General features: G+C 38.8%; 1 protein-coding gene across 1 annotated transcript in view; it reads left to right on the top strand.

The window, feature by feature from the left end:
* The window catches only part of SYNE1 (spectrin repeat containing nuclear envelope protein 1), a 437,649-nt gene that overhangs the window by 148,490 nt on the left and 274,587 nt on the right, over window positions 1-14,572 (top strand). The window contains exons 31-35 of the mRNA XM_056853653.1: window positions 2,020-2,170; window positions 7,493-7,720; window positions 11,133-11,231; window positions 13,766-13,953; window positions 14,061-14,184. Of these exons, the coding sequence (XP_056709631.1) occupies window positions 2,020-2,170; window positions 7,493-7,720; window positions 11,133-11,231; window positions 13,766-13,953; window positions 14,061-14,184 (790 nt within the window). The remainder of the gene's footprint in view (window positions 1-2,019; window positions 2,171-7,492; window positions 7,721-11,132; window positions 11,232-13,765; window positions 13,954-14,060; window positions 14,185-14,572) is intronic.

Raw genomic sequence — 14,572 nt, 5'->3', positions numbered from 1 at the left:
CACCTTCTGACTGGGATATAAGGACTCAGAAATCTCCATTCCAACTTATATCTGACAAAGGGAACTTTCACTCGACCTAAAGTTCTTGGCCTCTAAGGTGCTACTGGACTCGATTCTAGCGGTTCAATCTCCGTAGTATGTTATTTCCTAGTATATTCATGTAGAGAATGACCTTTACAGTCTAGAACCTTGATGAATACAGCTGTTGCTTCTTGGGCCCAATCACATTGCACTGAAAGTGTAGCAACCCTAGGAAACGTCCACAAGCGTGGTGTCTGTTTCTAGGTAGAGTCTGGATCATGAGACACTTTCTAGATTCATGCATTGTTGCTATCACATGCAGACCAAACTTAACTGTGTGAAATGGACTGTAGTGTATAAATCACGATGGGTAGCTGTGTTAGTCTGTCACTAGTGGTAGAAAAGAGCAAGAGTCCAGTTGCACCTTAAAGACTATCAAAATTTGTGGCAGGGTATGAGCTTTCGTGAGCCACAGCTCACTTCTTCAGAAAGCTCATACCCTGCCAGAAATTTGGTTAGTCTTTAAGGTGCTACTGTGGTGTATAAAGTAACTTTAAAGAAAGGTTTAGCTTTTCAACACTTCTATGAGGTATGTCATTAATATTCCTTTTTACAGATAAGAACCTGAGGCTGAAACTTGCTCAAGGCAAATAATTGACTTCATACCTGTGCAGACAGTTAACCCAGGTTCTCCTCTGTCTCAGTTCAGTTCTCTGTCCCCTGGATCATACTTCCCTTTATTAAAAAAAAAAAAAACTTCACACAGTGATTAAAAACATTCTGTGGAATAAGGATTGTCCTCGTCATTGCTTGGATTTTCATTATATACATATACCTTTTTCTTAGAAGATGCATAACATTTTCCAGTGTTGCTTACCCCATATGTGGTTACATTTTAACAGAGTTGGAGAAGAATTATGCTTTGATAGGACCATTTTGCGCTTAATATTAATCCTGAAAAAAGTATTTTTTTTTCTTGTTGGTGGTTTTATTCTTTACGAACTGTTCTCTCTGATAATATAATAGGATATATTATAGTTTTGTTGGATGCCTATGATTTCTATTATATACATTATTTAACAGCCTTTTTTTCTTTACCAGATGTAGAAAAGTTCTCATCTTCCAGTGTCTTCTACCAATGACTTTTAAAATCAGTTTTTAAAAATAGCCATTCTCCTGTTTCAGTGCATATTTTGAATAGATTTAAATTTGGATGTAAAGTAGTTTGTGTTAACCAGGTACAGAGGCCTGTCTCCTGCTTGTACCTAAGATAGTACTGGGTGTGCTGCAGTTCTGTACATAAATGGAATATGTGAAGCCCTTGCTTGAATTACAGGGAACAGATTAGGACAGCTTTAATCAGTGTACCTGGAACTTCAGCACACTGCCCTTTCTTTCATCTGAAATAAATAAGATTGGGTCTACCCACAGTGCTAACATAGTTATATTGTACCTCTTGATGGTTCCTCTACATTTTGTCCTGGTTTCATGGTCAGCCATCACATACATGTGGAGAGGAAGTCCCTGAGTTCATTGACAAAAAATTGATTTGAATTTAATGGCCCAGCACTGTATCTGCAATGTTAAATTTAAAATGGTTAACATTGTTTGGAATTAAAATTATTAATGTGCTGTGCTGCTGCAGTCTGGTTTTCCCCCCATCTTGCTCCAATTATGGAAGAGTCCTCAGACCGCATGTGGGATAAGGCTACTTTCTCTACCAGCATTGCCCCTTTGGTAAATGACGCAACAACATTAGCTGATAAAGTTACCAATCAACTTCAGTAGTGCTGGAGTAATATAAGAACAGGACCATAAAATGCTGTAACAAAATTCTGGTAAATTTGGAAACAGACATTGAAAAATAAGTTTGTAAAATGATACAATATTTATGGGTAATTATGGGAGCATTTGCTTTAAATTATTTATGAAAGAAGACGGGCACAGTTAAACAGTAACGGACTGTTTATTTTTTCTACTAAATATGGTTGATTTTAGTATTAAAACCATGGAAATGGTGAAAAACAAGTGGGATCATTTTGGCAAAAAATTTGAAGCTTTGTCCATCTGGATCACTGAAAAAGAAAAAGAACTGGATACCTTGGAAACACCATCGTCTTCCTTGGATATACAAATCAACCAAATTAAGGTGATTGGTTCACATTATATTTAGCATTAAAACAGTCTTTTTCTCCATTAGAAAGCCATAGAAAAGAGGAATGTGCATTTAACTCATGTTTATATCTACAACAATGTACAAATATGTCATACTTTGAGGAAAAGATACCAAGGTGGAAGATTTTGCAGGAGTTGAAATAAAATGTATTTATTGATTTCCTTCCCTATTTTTAGTGTGCAATATTTGCTTATACATACCTGGTATGCAATATGAAATATATCACAGTTTTAGTGGATATATTTTCAATTAAAATTCCTGGCCTGCAAAATATCCTCATGGTATGATTCCACAGAGTGTAAAATGTTTTATATTGTAACATGTATGACAGCTAGTAGTATTTTATTTCAGTATGGTAGATAACTTACATATGATTTGTGTATCTTATTTCTCAATAATGCTGAAATAATAAAGAAACTACTATGCTTGGTAGCTTCTATATTCATAGCCCTTTGTTACATGTTCTGAATTCTTTCACACAGTAGATTCCATTTTTCCTGGTTCAATAATAAACCTTGATACACAAGAGTTTCTTGCATTGAAAGAAGAATTGTTCCCCAGTATTATTGTTTATTGCCTCCTCATTTTTTTACAAACACATACTCACATTTTCAAAGGCTTTGGCTGCAGACTTAAGAGGCTCATGTAAGGCAGAAAGCTGTGCACTATTATGTGCTAGGAGCTCCTCCATCAAGTAGATGGCCTGTATTGTTAGATCTTTTAACACTGATCATCTGTTCATATGAAAGAACTTACCATACCCAACCAACCCCAGCCACATGATCAGTGCTGTTAAAATAGCAGTCAGACATGCAGCATTACTGCATCTGTACTTTTGGGAGGTGGATATGGAGTTTTTCTCTCTCCTTTGCAGTGTACTGTGACATACATGAGATTGGGTCCAGAAAGGTACACCTGCTAGATTGGGGCACACATGACCATAGGTGAAAATGTCTTACTTTTGCATTAAACATATTTGCATTCAATTTCAAGCCAGCAATCCTGGGCCCAGGAAGTGCCTTTTAAGTTCTGTTAAAATAATTTGGCCTTAAGACTTCATAAATTGCACAAAATATCAAGCAAGACACAGGCCTCTTGCTGTACTGTAGTTAAATTTTATTTTAAAGATGCAGAAAGATTAAAAAATATTACAAAAGATCCCAAGTCTTTTGTGAGAATGTGGGGGAGGTTATACTTTTAATAGCATTTCTGAAAATCAAGGCAAGAGATGTTCAGATGTGGTTTGCCATTGCCTGCCTTTACCTAGTGACCTTGGGTTTCCTTGGTGGTCTCCCATCCAAATACTAACCAGAGCCAACCCTGCTTATCTTCTGAGATCTGACGTGATTGGGCTAACTAGGTCAGTATAAATTTCATACATTAAGTATTAAATTGATCAGGTTATTCAAGTCTTAATTGCAGTGGGGTAAAATTCTAAAATTACCATTGAATCAGCAGCAGTTTTTGCCTATTCATCACAGTTGCCCTCCATCCAAGGACTGCAAGATATGGTTCTCCTCTGCTCCTGTTTCCTCTAATTTATATCATGTATTTTTATTTGAAGAATTATGAAATAGATTTCAAGTAAAATAATTAAATTAAATGAAATTATCTGATTCATACACAATATTAATTCTGGATCATGCGCCAGGCCTTCTTCAAGTTACTTATTATTGGGCGGGGGGTTGTATGCATACTCATGCAGTCGGTGGTGTGTCATGCATGGTCTGATAGGGGGTTGAAGAACATTGCCGATTATCATAACCAATTACAAGAAATCAGCAGAGTAAACATAAGGGCAAAAATTTTCTGTCCTTATATATATATATATAATACATACATTCATACATACATATATTATACATAACATAGAGAAAGATATTATTCATAGAAATAATATAACCCTTTGTGGATGGTAAGATAACTATCCAGATTTGGTTGTCCGTCATACTCAAACCAACTCCTGTTGTCCTAGGTCAGATTCCTGGAGTGAGAATGGACTTTATAACATATGACTTGGTTCTGTTGTTTTAGTCATCTGAAGGTGGTATACCTTATTTGTTGCTTCTCTCTGCATGTGACACATCATGGGTTTGATAAAGTAATCAGGAAGGCTTACAGTTGGAAGAATGACTTTAATAAGTCTCAGTTGTTTCTGGTACTGTGAGTCTTAAGCGAACCATTGGTTGATACAGGGACAAAATAATTTCATTTGGTTTCCCAGCTGCCTTACCAAGATGAGCCTCTCAGTACAATCCTACACAGTTACTCCAGTATATTCCCATTGATTTCAACAGGCTTGACTGGAGTAAATTTGAATAGGATTAAATTCCCTACAACTTCCAATGTAGGAAAACTTAACAATGTTTGCAAAAATTAGTGCTAGCAAAGGAGAGAGAAATTGATGATTAATAGTTACAACTTTTTAAGATTTTTATATACATATATTGCTCAAGCAATGACCAAGCATATAAGCATCCCAAACCTTGTGCCTGGAGTTGATCAGAAGGGCAGGGATATAAATGTTTCAAAATGAATAAGAATAAAATAAATAAGCTGCAATCCCTTTACTGCTAAGTGATAGTATCTTGCTTATAGAGTCTAAACATCTGTGAAAGTGTTACACTGTACTGAAAAAAAAAACCAAAAACTAGCAAATACTTCTTATCTTGGACCACTATGTGAAAGAGTAGTGTACCCTACAAAAATATAGACCATCACAAGGTGAAATTAAAGCATATATTATTCCCATACACCTACCCTCTTCACTCCCTCCCTTCTTGTTCTATATATTAATGGCAGTAAGGGTAGTCTTTCATGTTATACTTGATTAGAAACACCAGAGCATAAAATATGAGCACACTGTATCCATTCTGCAGGACAAGCACAGGTTTCCAATGTATTTTTCTCTTTAAAATAAATTGAACTCACAAATGGGAAAGAATTAACTCCCTTGCATCCAGATATTTAAACCAGGGGACCCCATTATGGTGCTCATGGGTGCCATGACACCCACCAACATCTTTTTTTTGTGCCCACCAAGTGTTTTTAGGAAGTGAGTGTGGCTTTTTCCCATCAAGGCTTCTGATTGACAATTGGATATTTGATTGGCTATGCAGCTTTAAAATGTTGCTTTAGCAGCAGCTGCCAGGGAGTTCAAGGATCTACACTGTGTTATTGAATTTAAGCTGTGGCCATCATTTTGTGGCTGGCTTCACCTCCTGTGGCAGCCATTTTGTGGCAGCCATTTTGTTGCTGTGCTCATCATGCTTTGTCCAAATGTGCCCTCAGGCTCAAAAAAGTTGGGGACCCCTCTTTTAAACAACATCTCAGAGCTGCCTCAAGATTGAGGCTTATCGTTGCAGAATAAAACACACCTTTTGATCAATTTTAAGATAAGGTATTTATATAAAAAATTAAACTATCTGGGGGCCAAAACACAACCCCTCTAGAAGTACATATGAGCTTTGATAAATGGCCACCTCAGTTACAAATAACCTTCAACCTAGTACCTGAATAAAGACATTTTATCAATAATAGCAGGTGCTTGTCAATGGATGTGTTCTTAAACGTAGCCCACAATCAGTCTCTAGGTATAAGGCCAAAGACTGATTTAAAATCAATAAAGGCCATAAACAAAGCTCTATTTTTGAAGTGATCATATTTATCTACCCCATTTTATTAAAATTCTCCCAAGATCTGAACAATCTTACCATAGAGTTATTCTTCTAGCAGATAAATGTCGTCAGATCACAAGGAAGGTAGCAGAATTTTGCACTGCAGTGAAATGTATTTGTGCTTCATTGAGGGGTAGTTGTATATTATTGTTCTGTTTCTGTAAATTTTATTTGGGATTTTAGTATCCATAAACCAAGGCATCCGAAATTATTTTATACTGGAATTATTATTCATTCTTTGCATTTTTAAATTATGCCGGTGATTGACCATGATAATAAATACTATCTGAGGTATCTATATATAAATTGGAACTAGATTTTAACTTTTGTATTTCAAAAGGGAGAACAGCAATTGTCTCTACATACTTTCATACTGACTGCTTGCACACTATGAGATTATAATAGTTTTATCTATAAAAACTAAAAGGCGATAGTTACACAATAATTTTTATATAAAAATGTCTTGTTCTTCTATAAGTCCAAAATCAAATTTATTAAAAAAACAGATTGAATCTAAAACTGAAAACATGATTGCAAAAATAAACCATTTGTTATGTATTTCACAGTCTCATGATAAAAACAATTGTCCCTCAAAATGTACTGGAAATTGGTTATATTTCTCTTTTCAGAATGTTTTATAATAAATTATAGTTTAGACACAGTGCAACAAGACAATTTAATATATACATTTCTCATGACACTATTTTGTTTGTCCTTTGTTTTATATTGGTTATTTTCTAGTTTATGTCATGTCCTCCCTCCAAAGAATTATGGGAAATGTAGTTTGGCAAGATGCTGGGAACACTAGTTTACCTCTCTAGTACAGATAAATCCTTCCTTACCTGACATTCTTGTTTCTCTCAATCCAGTGCTCATAGAAAAAAAAAATTAGACACATTTTTAGATGAAAGCACAGGGGTATACTATGTATACCTATTTCTAAGCCTGAGAAAACCATAATGCAACTTTTATTTTACTTCTTAATCAAGGGTGGGCTATTTAAATAGTTCTGGAGAATGAGACATAGATTATTGTAGTTCATAGTCCTGAGAGCTTCTTTTATGTAAATACAGTCACTAGGCTGTATGAGAAGGAATTATTTTACGTTAGTCTGGGGGTTCACATAAGCCAACCCCAGACATTAGTATTTGTCACAATAACAGCTGGTGGACAGCAGCCCAACAGATTCTGGTCTCAGTAATCCACCTACACTGCTACCTAAGTGCCACAAGTGAGACGATTAGTGTGGGTGTAAATTTACATAATCTCTACCTGCTTCACCATATGTCGGTTGCAATAGTGACAGTCGGTGCCTTTCCAAGCACAATAGCCTTGAGAAACAACAACAGCATATTACAGTTTTAATTTATTTCAAATGAATTAAAAGTTACTTGTAGTGTAATGTAGCTTAATCTGCATATGCTCATGATACACTCCATGTTGGAGGATGCTGTTAGGAGCTATTTACAATTACTTCCCTACGGTGCCTGTATTGAATGAAGTAGTCCCATAGAGTGTACATGTGTGTGAGAGAGACTTCTGGGAAAGCGTCTGGTTCAAAGGCAAACTGTTAATGGGTGCTGTAGATTCTTTATATCCAAATTGCTTTACATTGTAGGTTATTATTAAGGAAATCGATGGCAAGAAAAATGAAATCCCAAGTCTTGAAGAGGATACCCCATCATTTTTTCAATATCTTACCTCTGGAGAATCAGCACATACAAAAGCCAAGCTGACACAGATCAGAAGGTACTGGGAAGAACTCAGAGATCGTGCGCAGCATCTGGAAGAAACGATTGCAGGGAAAGCATCTCTACAACAAAAATATGAGGAAAACCTCACAAAGGTAGATTCTGTAAATTCTTTCTAGGCTATTCGTTAGAAAGTGACAGTTTACTATCTCCAGAATAGATAGCAATTAAAATATCATCATGAATAACATTATACTAAAATTAATGCAAAACTGCAGTTCTAATTTGGGAATAATGTCACTCTGTCTTTCAAATATCCATCCTAATAAGAGCTTTTTGACAGAAAGGCTGCAACATATTTTTTTTATGTTGTCAAACCCTGGAGACATTCCAGTCTAAGCTCACTGAAGTCAATGGACTTAGACTGGAATAACTCTGCGAGAAATTGTCATTGTTGGGCTTCTTGCAGGATATGTTAGTAGATCTTGGGAAAACTGAAGCTTTCACCAAAATTAAAAAGCGCATTAAAGAGCTTGATTATAACAGCACTACTTTTCGTGCTCGCAGCGTTTGTTCATCCCAGTTCTTCGGAATACTACCACCACGTGGTTTGCCTGCTTATACATATTATGTGACAACTCGTCTTTCTAGAGCCTTCTGTTTAGCTAGATTGAATGCTAACCCCTCTATGGTTATGCAGGGGTTCCCGTGCCCATCAGAGTTCCCATGGATTAAAGCCACCTCAGCTCCTGTGAGGGGTATATGTGGGCGTGGGTCTCCAGGAATGGCTGTCTTCATTAGCCTTCTCACTGGAGCCTTGCCACACCCCTAATCCAAAGGTATGGGCATCTCCCACCCCTTTGATACACTGGGTACGGGTGAATACCATGAGTCCTCCTCCTCAGGTGGAGCAGTTGGTGTCACTCCTCTCACCTCAACTCCTTTGGCCTGTGGTACCTTCCTCTTCTGTTCCTGGGTAGCACATTTTTGTTTCCACAGCTGGAACAAGTCAGGTGTTGGAAGGCTGTCTATCCTCTCCTTTTCCACTCCTTGCCTAAGGAGCTCAAAAAACATCTGCCTTCGAGTTACTTTTGGCTCCTTTATTCTACCCTTTGACCACTCCTGCTTATTTTCCACAGCGGTTCGTGCTCTGGGCTTATTTTCCCTGGGAACATCCCCCAGCTGTCCCAGAAGGATTACCACATCCCTCACTGCCCGCCCTTGAGCAGGTCCCAGCAGGGCTAATAGAGCACCACGCAAACTAGGCGGGGCTCCCCTAATTAGCCGTGCTCTCATACCTGCCGTTAGGGGCATAGGGTCAGGACCTGGGAATCCCTGGATATGTATCCCAGTCTGCATTGCCATCCCCCTAAACTGTGCTGTTGCCTCAGCAATGGTGTTCCAGGGTGGCAGATATTCCTCCCAGTCCATGGGGGCAGGGTATCGTTGTCTTATACCCAGGCAAACCCAATCAAAGAGGGTCTGTGTCTGACCAGTAGCCCCCCTCAAATACCCATTAATGAGTACGTCATTAGATAGAGCGCCCAATTTCAATAATTCCTGGGGGCTTATATGCATGCCGGTATAGCCTTGATCCCAAAGCCGTACCAACCATTGGCTTAAATACTCCCCCTTCTGCTGTTTAGTATTTTTGGTGATTTCAATCAGCTCCTGCTGGCTGAAATCCCTTACAGTGCGAGTGACCTGTGCTTGCCCTCCAGGTGGCCCTTTGGCCTTGTTGGTAACCAGAGGTCTTACTTGCACATTCTCATCCCTACTGGAATCCCCTGACCCTGCGGAACTCCAGTCTCTAGGGACCTTGAGTGCTCTGGTTTTGTAGGGGTCTTTCTTCTGCTGTCGGTTCCGTTTAATATTAGTCACACGAACAGCTATAGGCCCTGCCTGTTCTTCAGCAGCATTCCTGCCTTCTCTTGCCTTCTTCAAGGCTTCCTGCAAAATCATTTGCTGCTCCTTTAAGGCACTTATTTCTTCAGCCTGCTCTTCCACTTGCTTCCAAGAGGCTTCCAACAACTCCCAGACCATTTTTAGTGCAGTTAGAAGTAGCCGACCCATTTTGCCACATTCCTCTACACCTTCATCTTCCCTTATTCCTATCTTTTTTAAGCATTTACTTATTACCCTGGGTGTGGGACCTCCTGCTTTTTCTAGCTCCATATCCCATTTGGTGGGTGGGGTTAGTGAGTTTAATATGTGCGCAGCTGGGGGCCATGCACTGGTACACGACCATCCTGGGATGCAGCTTTGCACATTCCCTGGTCCCAATATTACCTCTGGAATCCTGCTCACAGCGCCAATTGTATTACCCATGGTTCAGAAAAAATGGATTCCAACAGGCAGGTATTGGGGAGAAAAAGGTATACAGCTTTATTAAACAAACAGTACCCTTTACCCAGACTAATAACCTTCAGAAGATGGGAAGTCATCTCCTGGGAGGCAAGCAAGCCGTTCCTTCTCTTTCTGGCAGCCCGTCCTGGTTCTTCAGACGCTCCTTGTCTCTGGCTTCTTATCTGGAGCCCTCTCCTCTCTTCAGTAGTGAGTGAAGCCAGATTTATTTCCCCACCATCAGGTGCTCATTATTTACAGTTCGATGTGACAATTAACTCCCTGATACCCTGAGATTGCTCTCACATGGAGAAGGGCTACATTGAGCACCACCTACCTCCTCGTGAGTACAATTGTCTTCCGCAATTTCCACTACAGGGGGGTCCTCACATGTACCCTACTAAATTCATTGAAATCAATGGGCTTAGAAGGGTGTAACTCTGTTTAGGATTGCACTATTGGACTAGTGGATGGTTAACAATATTTCTTTAATAAAACAACTAATTTATTACCAGCTGTAACAAGAAAAGAAAAGAAAAAAGAACCCAACAAATTGTAGTTGCGTGACAACACTGTTAGCTGTACTGGTTAAACAACATTCTTTGAAAATTCCTCATTGTCACAGTCTATCAGCTTTGCTGTTATGTGTGTACTTGTCTTTTTCAATATCCTGTCTATCCAGTTTCTTCTCCTCGCTCTATTCAGTTTCTCTTTTCTCTCTCCCTCTCCCCCCTCCATCTATCCCCAAATTACTTTATCTTATCTTTTTCTTTCCCCGACATTCTATACCTCTACCTTTGCTTTTAGTATATTCTGTGATGTCACAAGTGTAGATATTACATTTCCATTCAAATAAACAAACCTGGAATTAGGCTACATATCACCCCATATACATATGTGTATATACACACAAAGCCACCACTGCCATCCTTTTAGAACTGTGAGGGTGTTCAGATTTATATGCCATATGACTGGAATAATTGGAATTATTCTAATGTTTGGATTAAAGAGTGTTGGAAATAAAAACAAATATATAATAACACAGAGACATATAAAACTATAGCAATGCCACAAACTACAAAAATAGCTTTTCCCTCAGGTCATATAAAGTTTACAAGATGCTGTAGAAGATTAGTTCCTGAAATGTAGAAGGAATACATCATGATATCAGAACTGTACTGTAATTGTTAAGTATCTTTGTTTTCATTTATTTCACTGGTTTAGATTCAACAGGACTTATACAAATATGAATCCAAACTGGCAGAGACAGATATTATATGCTCTTCATCAGCAGAAATTTTCAAGGCTCTCCAGTTTCATATGGTAAGAATAGATTAAATGATTGCCATTTATTACATGTCTAACATTGATTGATTGATTGATTGACATAATTTTTATGCCCATTTCCCAGGAAACCTACCTGAGGCAGCTACAGAATAAACATATTAAAAACATAAAGTATTACAAATTCTTAATTAAAACCCTGTATAAGCCAACCAGAACGTAAAAACATAGATAAAATGAATACCAGTTACCAGCTTAACATGAGTACCAGTTACCGAACTAAAATAATACTATTAAAATGGTGGTAAAACATCAACCCCTGGATCAACAGAAACCTTTTGGTCTGGTACCTAAAAGACAGTAAAATAGGCTCCAGGCAAGCCTGAAGGGGGAAAGCATTCCACTGGCAAGGTGCCATTACAGAAAAAAATCCTGGCTGTGGTTGCCACCTGCCTCACCTCTGAAGGAGGTGGCACAGAGATCAAGGCTTGTGAGACAGATCTTAACTGGTGGGTGGGAAAATATGGGAGAAGGTGGTCCTTCAAGTACCCTGGGCCCAAGTCACTTAGGGCTTTAGAGGTAAGAACCAGAACTCAGAGTTGATTTTAAAAATGAACAGGCGGCCAGTTTATTTCAGATTTAGAATGATATGATCCCTGTGTCCTAGAATTGTAGAGTTGGAAGGGACCACCAGGACCATCAAGTCCAACCCCCTGCACGATGCAGGAAATTCACAACTACCTCCCCCCCACACCCCTAGTGACCAGAAGATGGCCAAGATGCCCTCCCTCCTGCCCAACGGCAACTTGTATACAGTAGAGAGTAACATGTGAAAGTACCGGTAATCCATGCTATTCTGAACAGAGCTGCAGTTTGAAGAACTTTAGTTAAAAATCTGATTTTTGTAATTGGTATCATGCCCTCTGTTGGGCACCACACCATATGCCTTAGTAGCGGGAGTGGTGACTATCAACAAATGGGTGGGGAAAATTTTCAGTCAAAAAGAATTTTTCAGGTTTCAACCTGGCAATCCAACTAGCATGAATAAGCTTTAAGAGAAGGCTTTCTAATAAGCAGAGCATCAATAATGCAAGTACAATGGTGCATTATCTTTCCTGGGTCCAGGAAAAAGCAGAGACGTGAAGGCAGCCTCAGTGCCTTAGGATATATGTACAAGCCCAGTTCTTGTACCCTCAGATAAAGTATCTTTTCTGTTTTGCTGCTTTGTTTTGCTCCCTCTAGTTGTCAATTCGATATTACATTGTGCAGGTCTGGCATAGTTTCCTGCAACACTGCAGGGAAATATGCCGGACATACAGTGATGTAATATCAAATCAACCACTAGAGAGAGCATAACACATCCAGAAACCTCCTCCTGAAGCAATAGGGACACACAAGCGATGAAAATGAGAATTACAGTCAGGAACAGGCGTATGGTAACTGAAAGGACACCAGTGAAGACTGTAACTTCTTGGTCCTTCTGTAAGACTGAAGCTCCGGGTATAGACCTTGTTTACATTTCACTGTGTCAGAGGAGCCCTGGGAAGAAGCGCCTGGAACTGGTGAACTCTTACTACTTTACTCATAAGCACATAAGGACTAGTTAGAGACTCATCCTTAAAACCCAGTTGCTATTTTCCACCCCCTTTTACATTAAGGTTTCCTATTAAATTACCACATTAAAATTCTTGCTGTTATAACTAAATGTCGGTGTGGATGTCAGAACCCACCAGGGTTTAGAAAGAAGTTGCTACCCCTGAGTTGCCTTTCAACACTGGCCTCAAATCTTGTTTACACAGGCATGCTACTCATTTGTATTGACATTATAATGCCATAGCGCATAGTTCCATGACAGGGAATGTCAATACCTTTTAAAATCTCGTGTGGTCTTTGTGAAGACTGGGGCTGTGACAGTTGTCAGGCCCTTGTTGGAGATATTTGGACTCTGGTGGGCTTTGATACTGTGAGTTATTCCAGTTTTTGCACCCCTACCCACAGCTGACTGCATCTTGTTTACCTGCTTCCTGATGATTGCCCTGTTCTAAGTCAGTTTTCACAGACATTTGGTGTATTCATTTATGTGTGTGTGTGTGATCTTTCTGCTTAAAAAGTATTCAAAGTAACTTGCAAAGTGCTAAAGCCACTAAAAACAATAAAATGTCAACAAAACCAAAAAGGTAAATCTAAAACGTGCACCTTTGCAGCAAACGTCAACTCTGATGAAAATCCGAATGCCCTTCACCTAATTTGAAATATTTTTTAAAATAAAAATGCCTTTACCTGCCAGCAAAAATTATCCAGCATGGGAACATGGTGGGTGTCACCGCAGATGGTGTTCCACTGTGTGGGTGCCATTTCTGTGCACGTCACAGGCTTTCAGAGTATCTGGAACAGTACATGCTCTAGTTATGTTTATATGCTCTCTGAATTCACTGCACTTGTACATAGGTAAAAAAAAGCAGCTGTTCAATTACTAATCACGCCTTATCTGACAAAACATAGGACCACATGAAAGCCATGGTTTTGGTATGAGGATGGTAATTGCATTCTGTTTGCTGCTTTAAATTAAACAGGATCTCTGTCAGGCCCTGGAAAAAATGAAACAAACATTGGTCTCTCTGTCATCCAGTGGTCGCAAAATTGCGAACAAAGAAAAAGCAGTTCAGGATGTTTTAATACTACAACAGCAACATGAAAAGGCTATGAGCCAAGTTAAAGATAGACTAGCCTTACTAGAGACCTACCTAGCACAATGGCAGAGGTGAGTAAGCCATTGTGTATTTTACTCAGTTTGAGAAATAATTGTAGACTTCATCCAATTTATTTTTTAAGAAATGAACTAATAGCATTTTGGTTGTATTCCACTAGACAGGAGAAGGACATGTCTACTTTCCTAACTTGGTTAGAAAGGTGTGAGGCTGTTGCCAAACCTTCTGAAAAATATGTTTCTGCTGACAGAGTCATACTGGAATGCGAACTACAGCTACTCCAAGTAAGTTTCTTGACTTGGCAAGTAAAATGCTTCTGCATTTTTTATAGATTTTTGTAACTTGCAAGGAATAGTTGTATTTGATAAAATAATGTGGGCTACCTCAGATAGATGCTCCACACAGTTTGCTATGAAAGGAAACCAGCCTACAGCATTATGGAGAAATGTGCTCCCTTCGGTGAGCTCATTATTTGTAAGAAAATAACTTTTATAAAACAATTGTACCTAGGCTGCACCACATTGAGTTTGGATTAAGGTGCCAGCATTCATGTGTTCACTTTAGTGCATGTCACCTACATCTGGGAGGCCAAATATATTGATTCAAAAAATCCCCCGTGGCTTCAGTGCATTGATAGGATCATGAAAATAGGTTTTCATAGATTACTTGACA

This window comes from Euleptes europaea, chromosome 7 (assembly GCF_029931775.1).
Source record: "Euleptes europaea isolate rEulEur1 chromosome 7, rEulEur1.hap1, whole genome shotgun sequence".
NCBI classification, from domain to species: Eukaryota; Metazoa; Chordata; class Lepidosauria; order Squamata; family Sphaerodactylidae; genus Euleptes; species Euleptes europaea.
The sequence above is the reverse complement of the archived record's forward strand: the minus strand, read 5'-3'. Positions and strand labels throughout refer to the sequence as shown.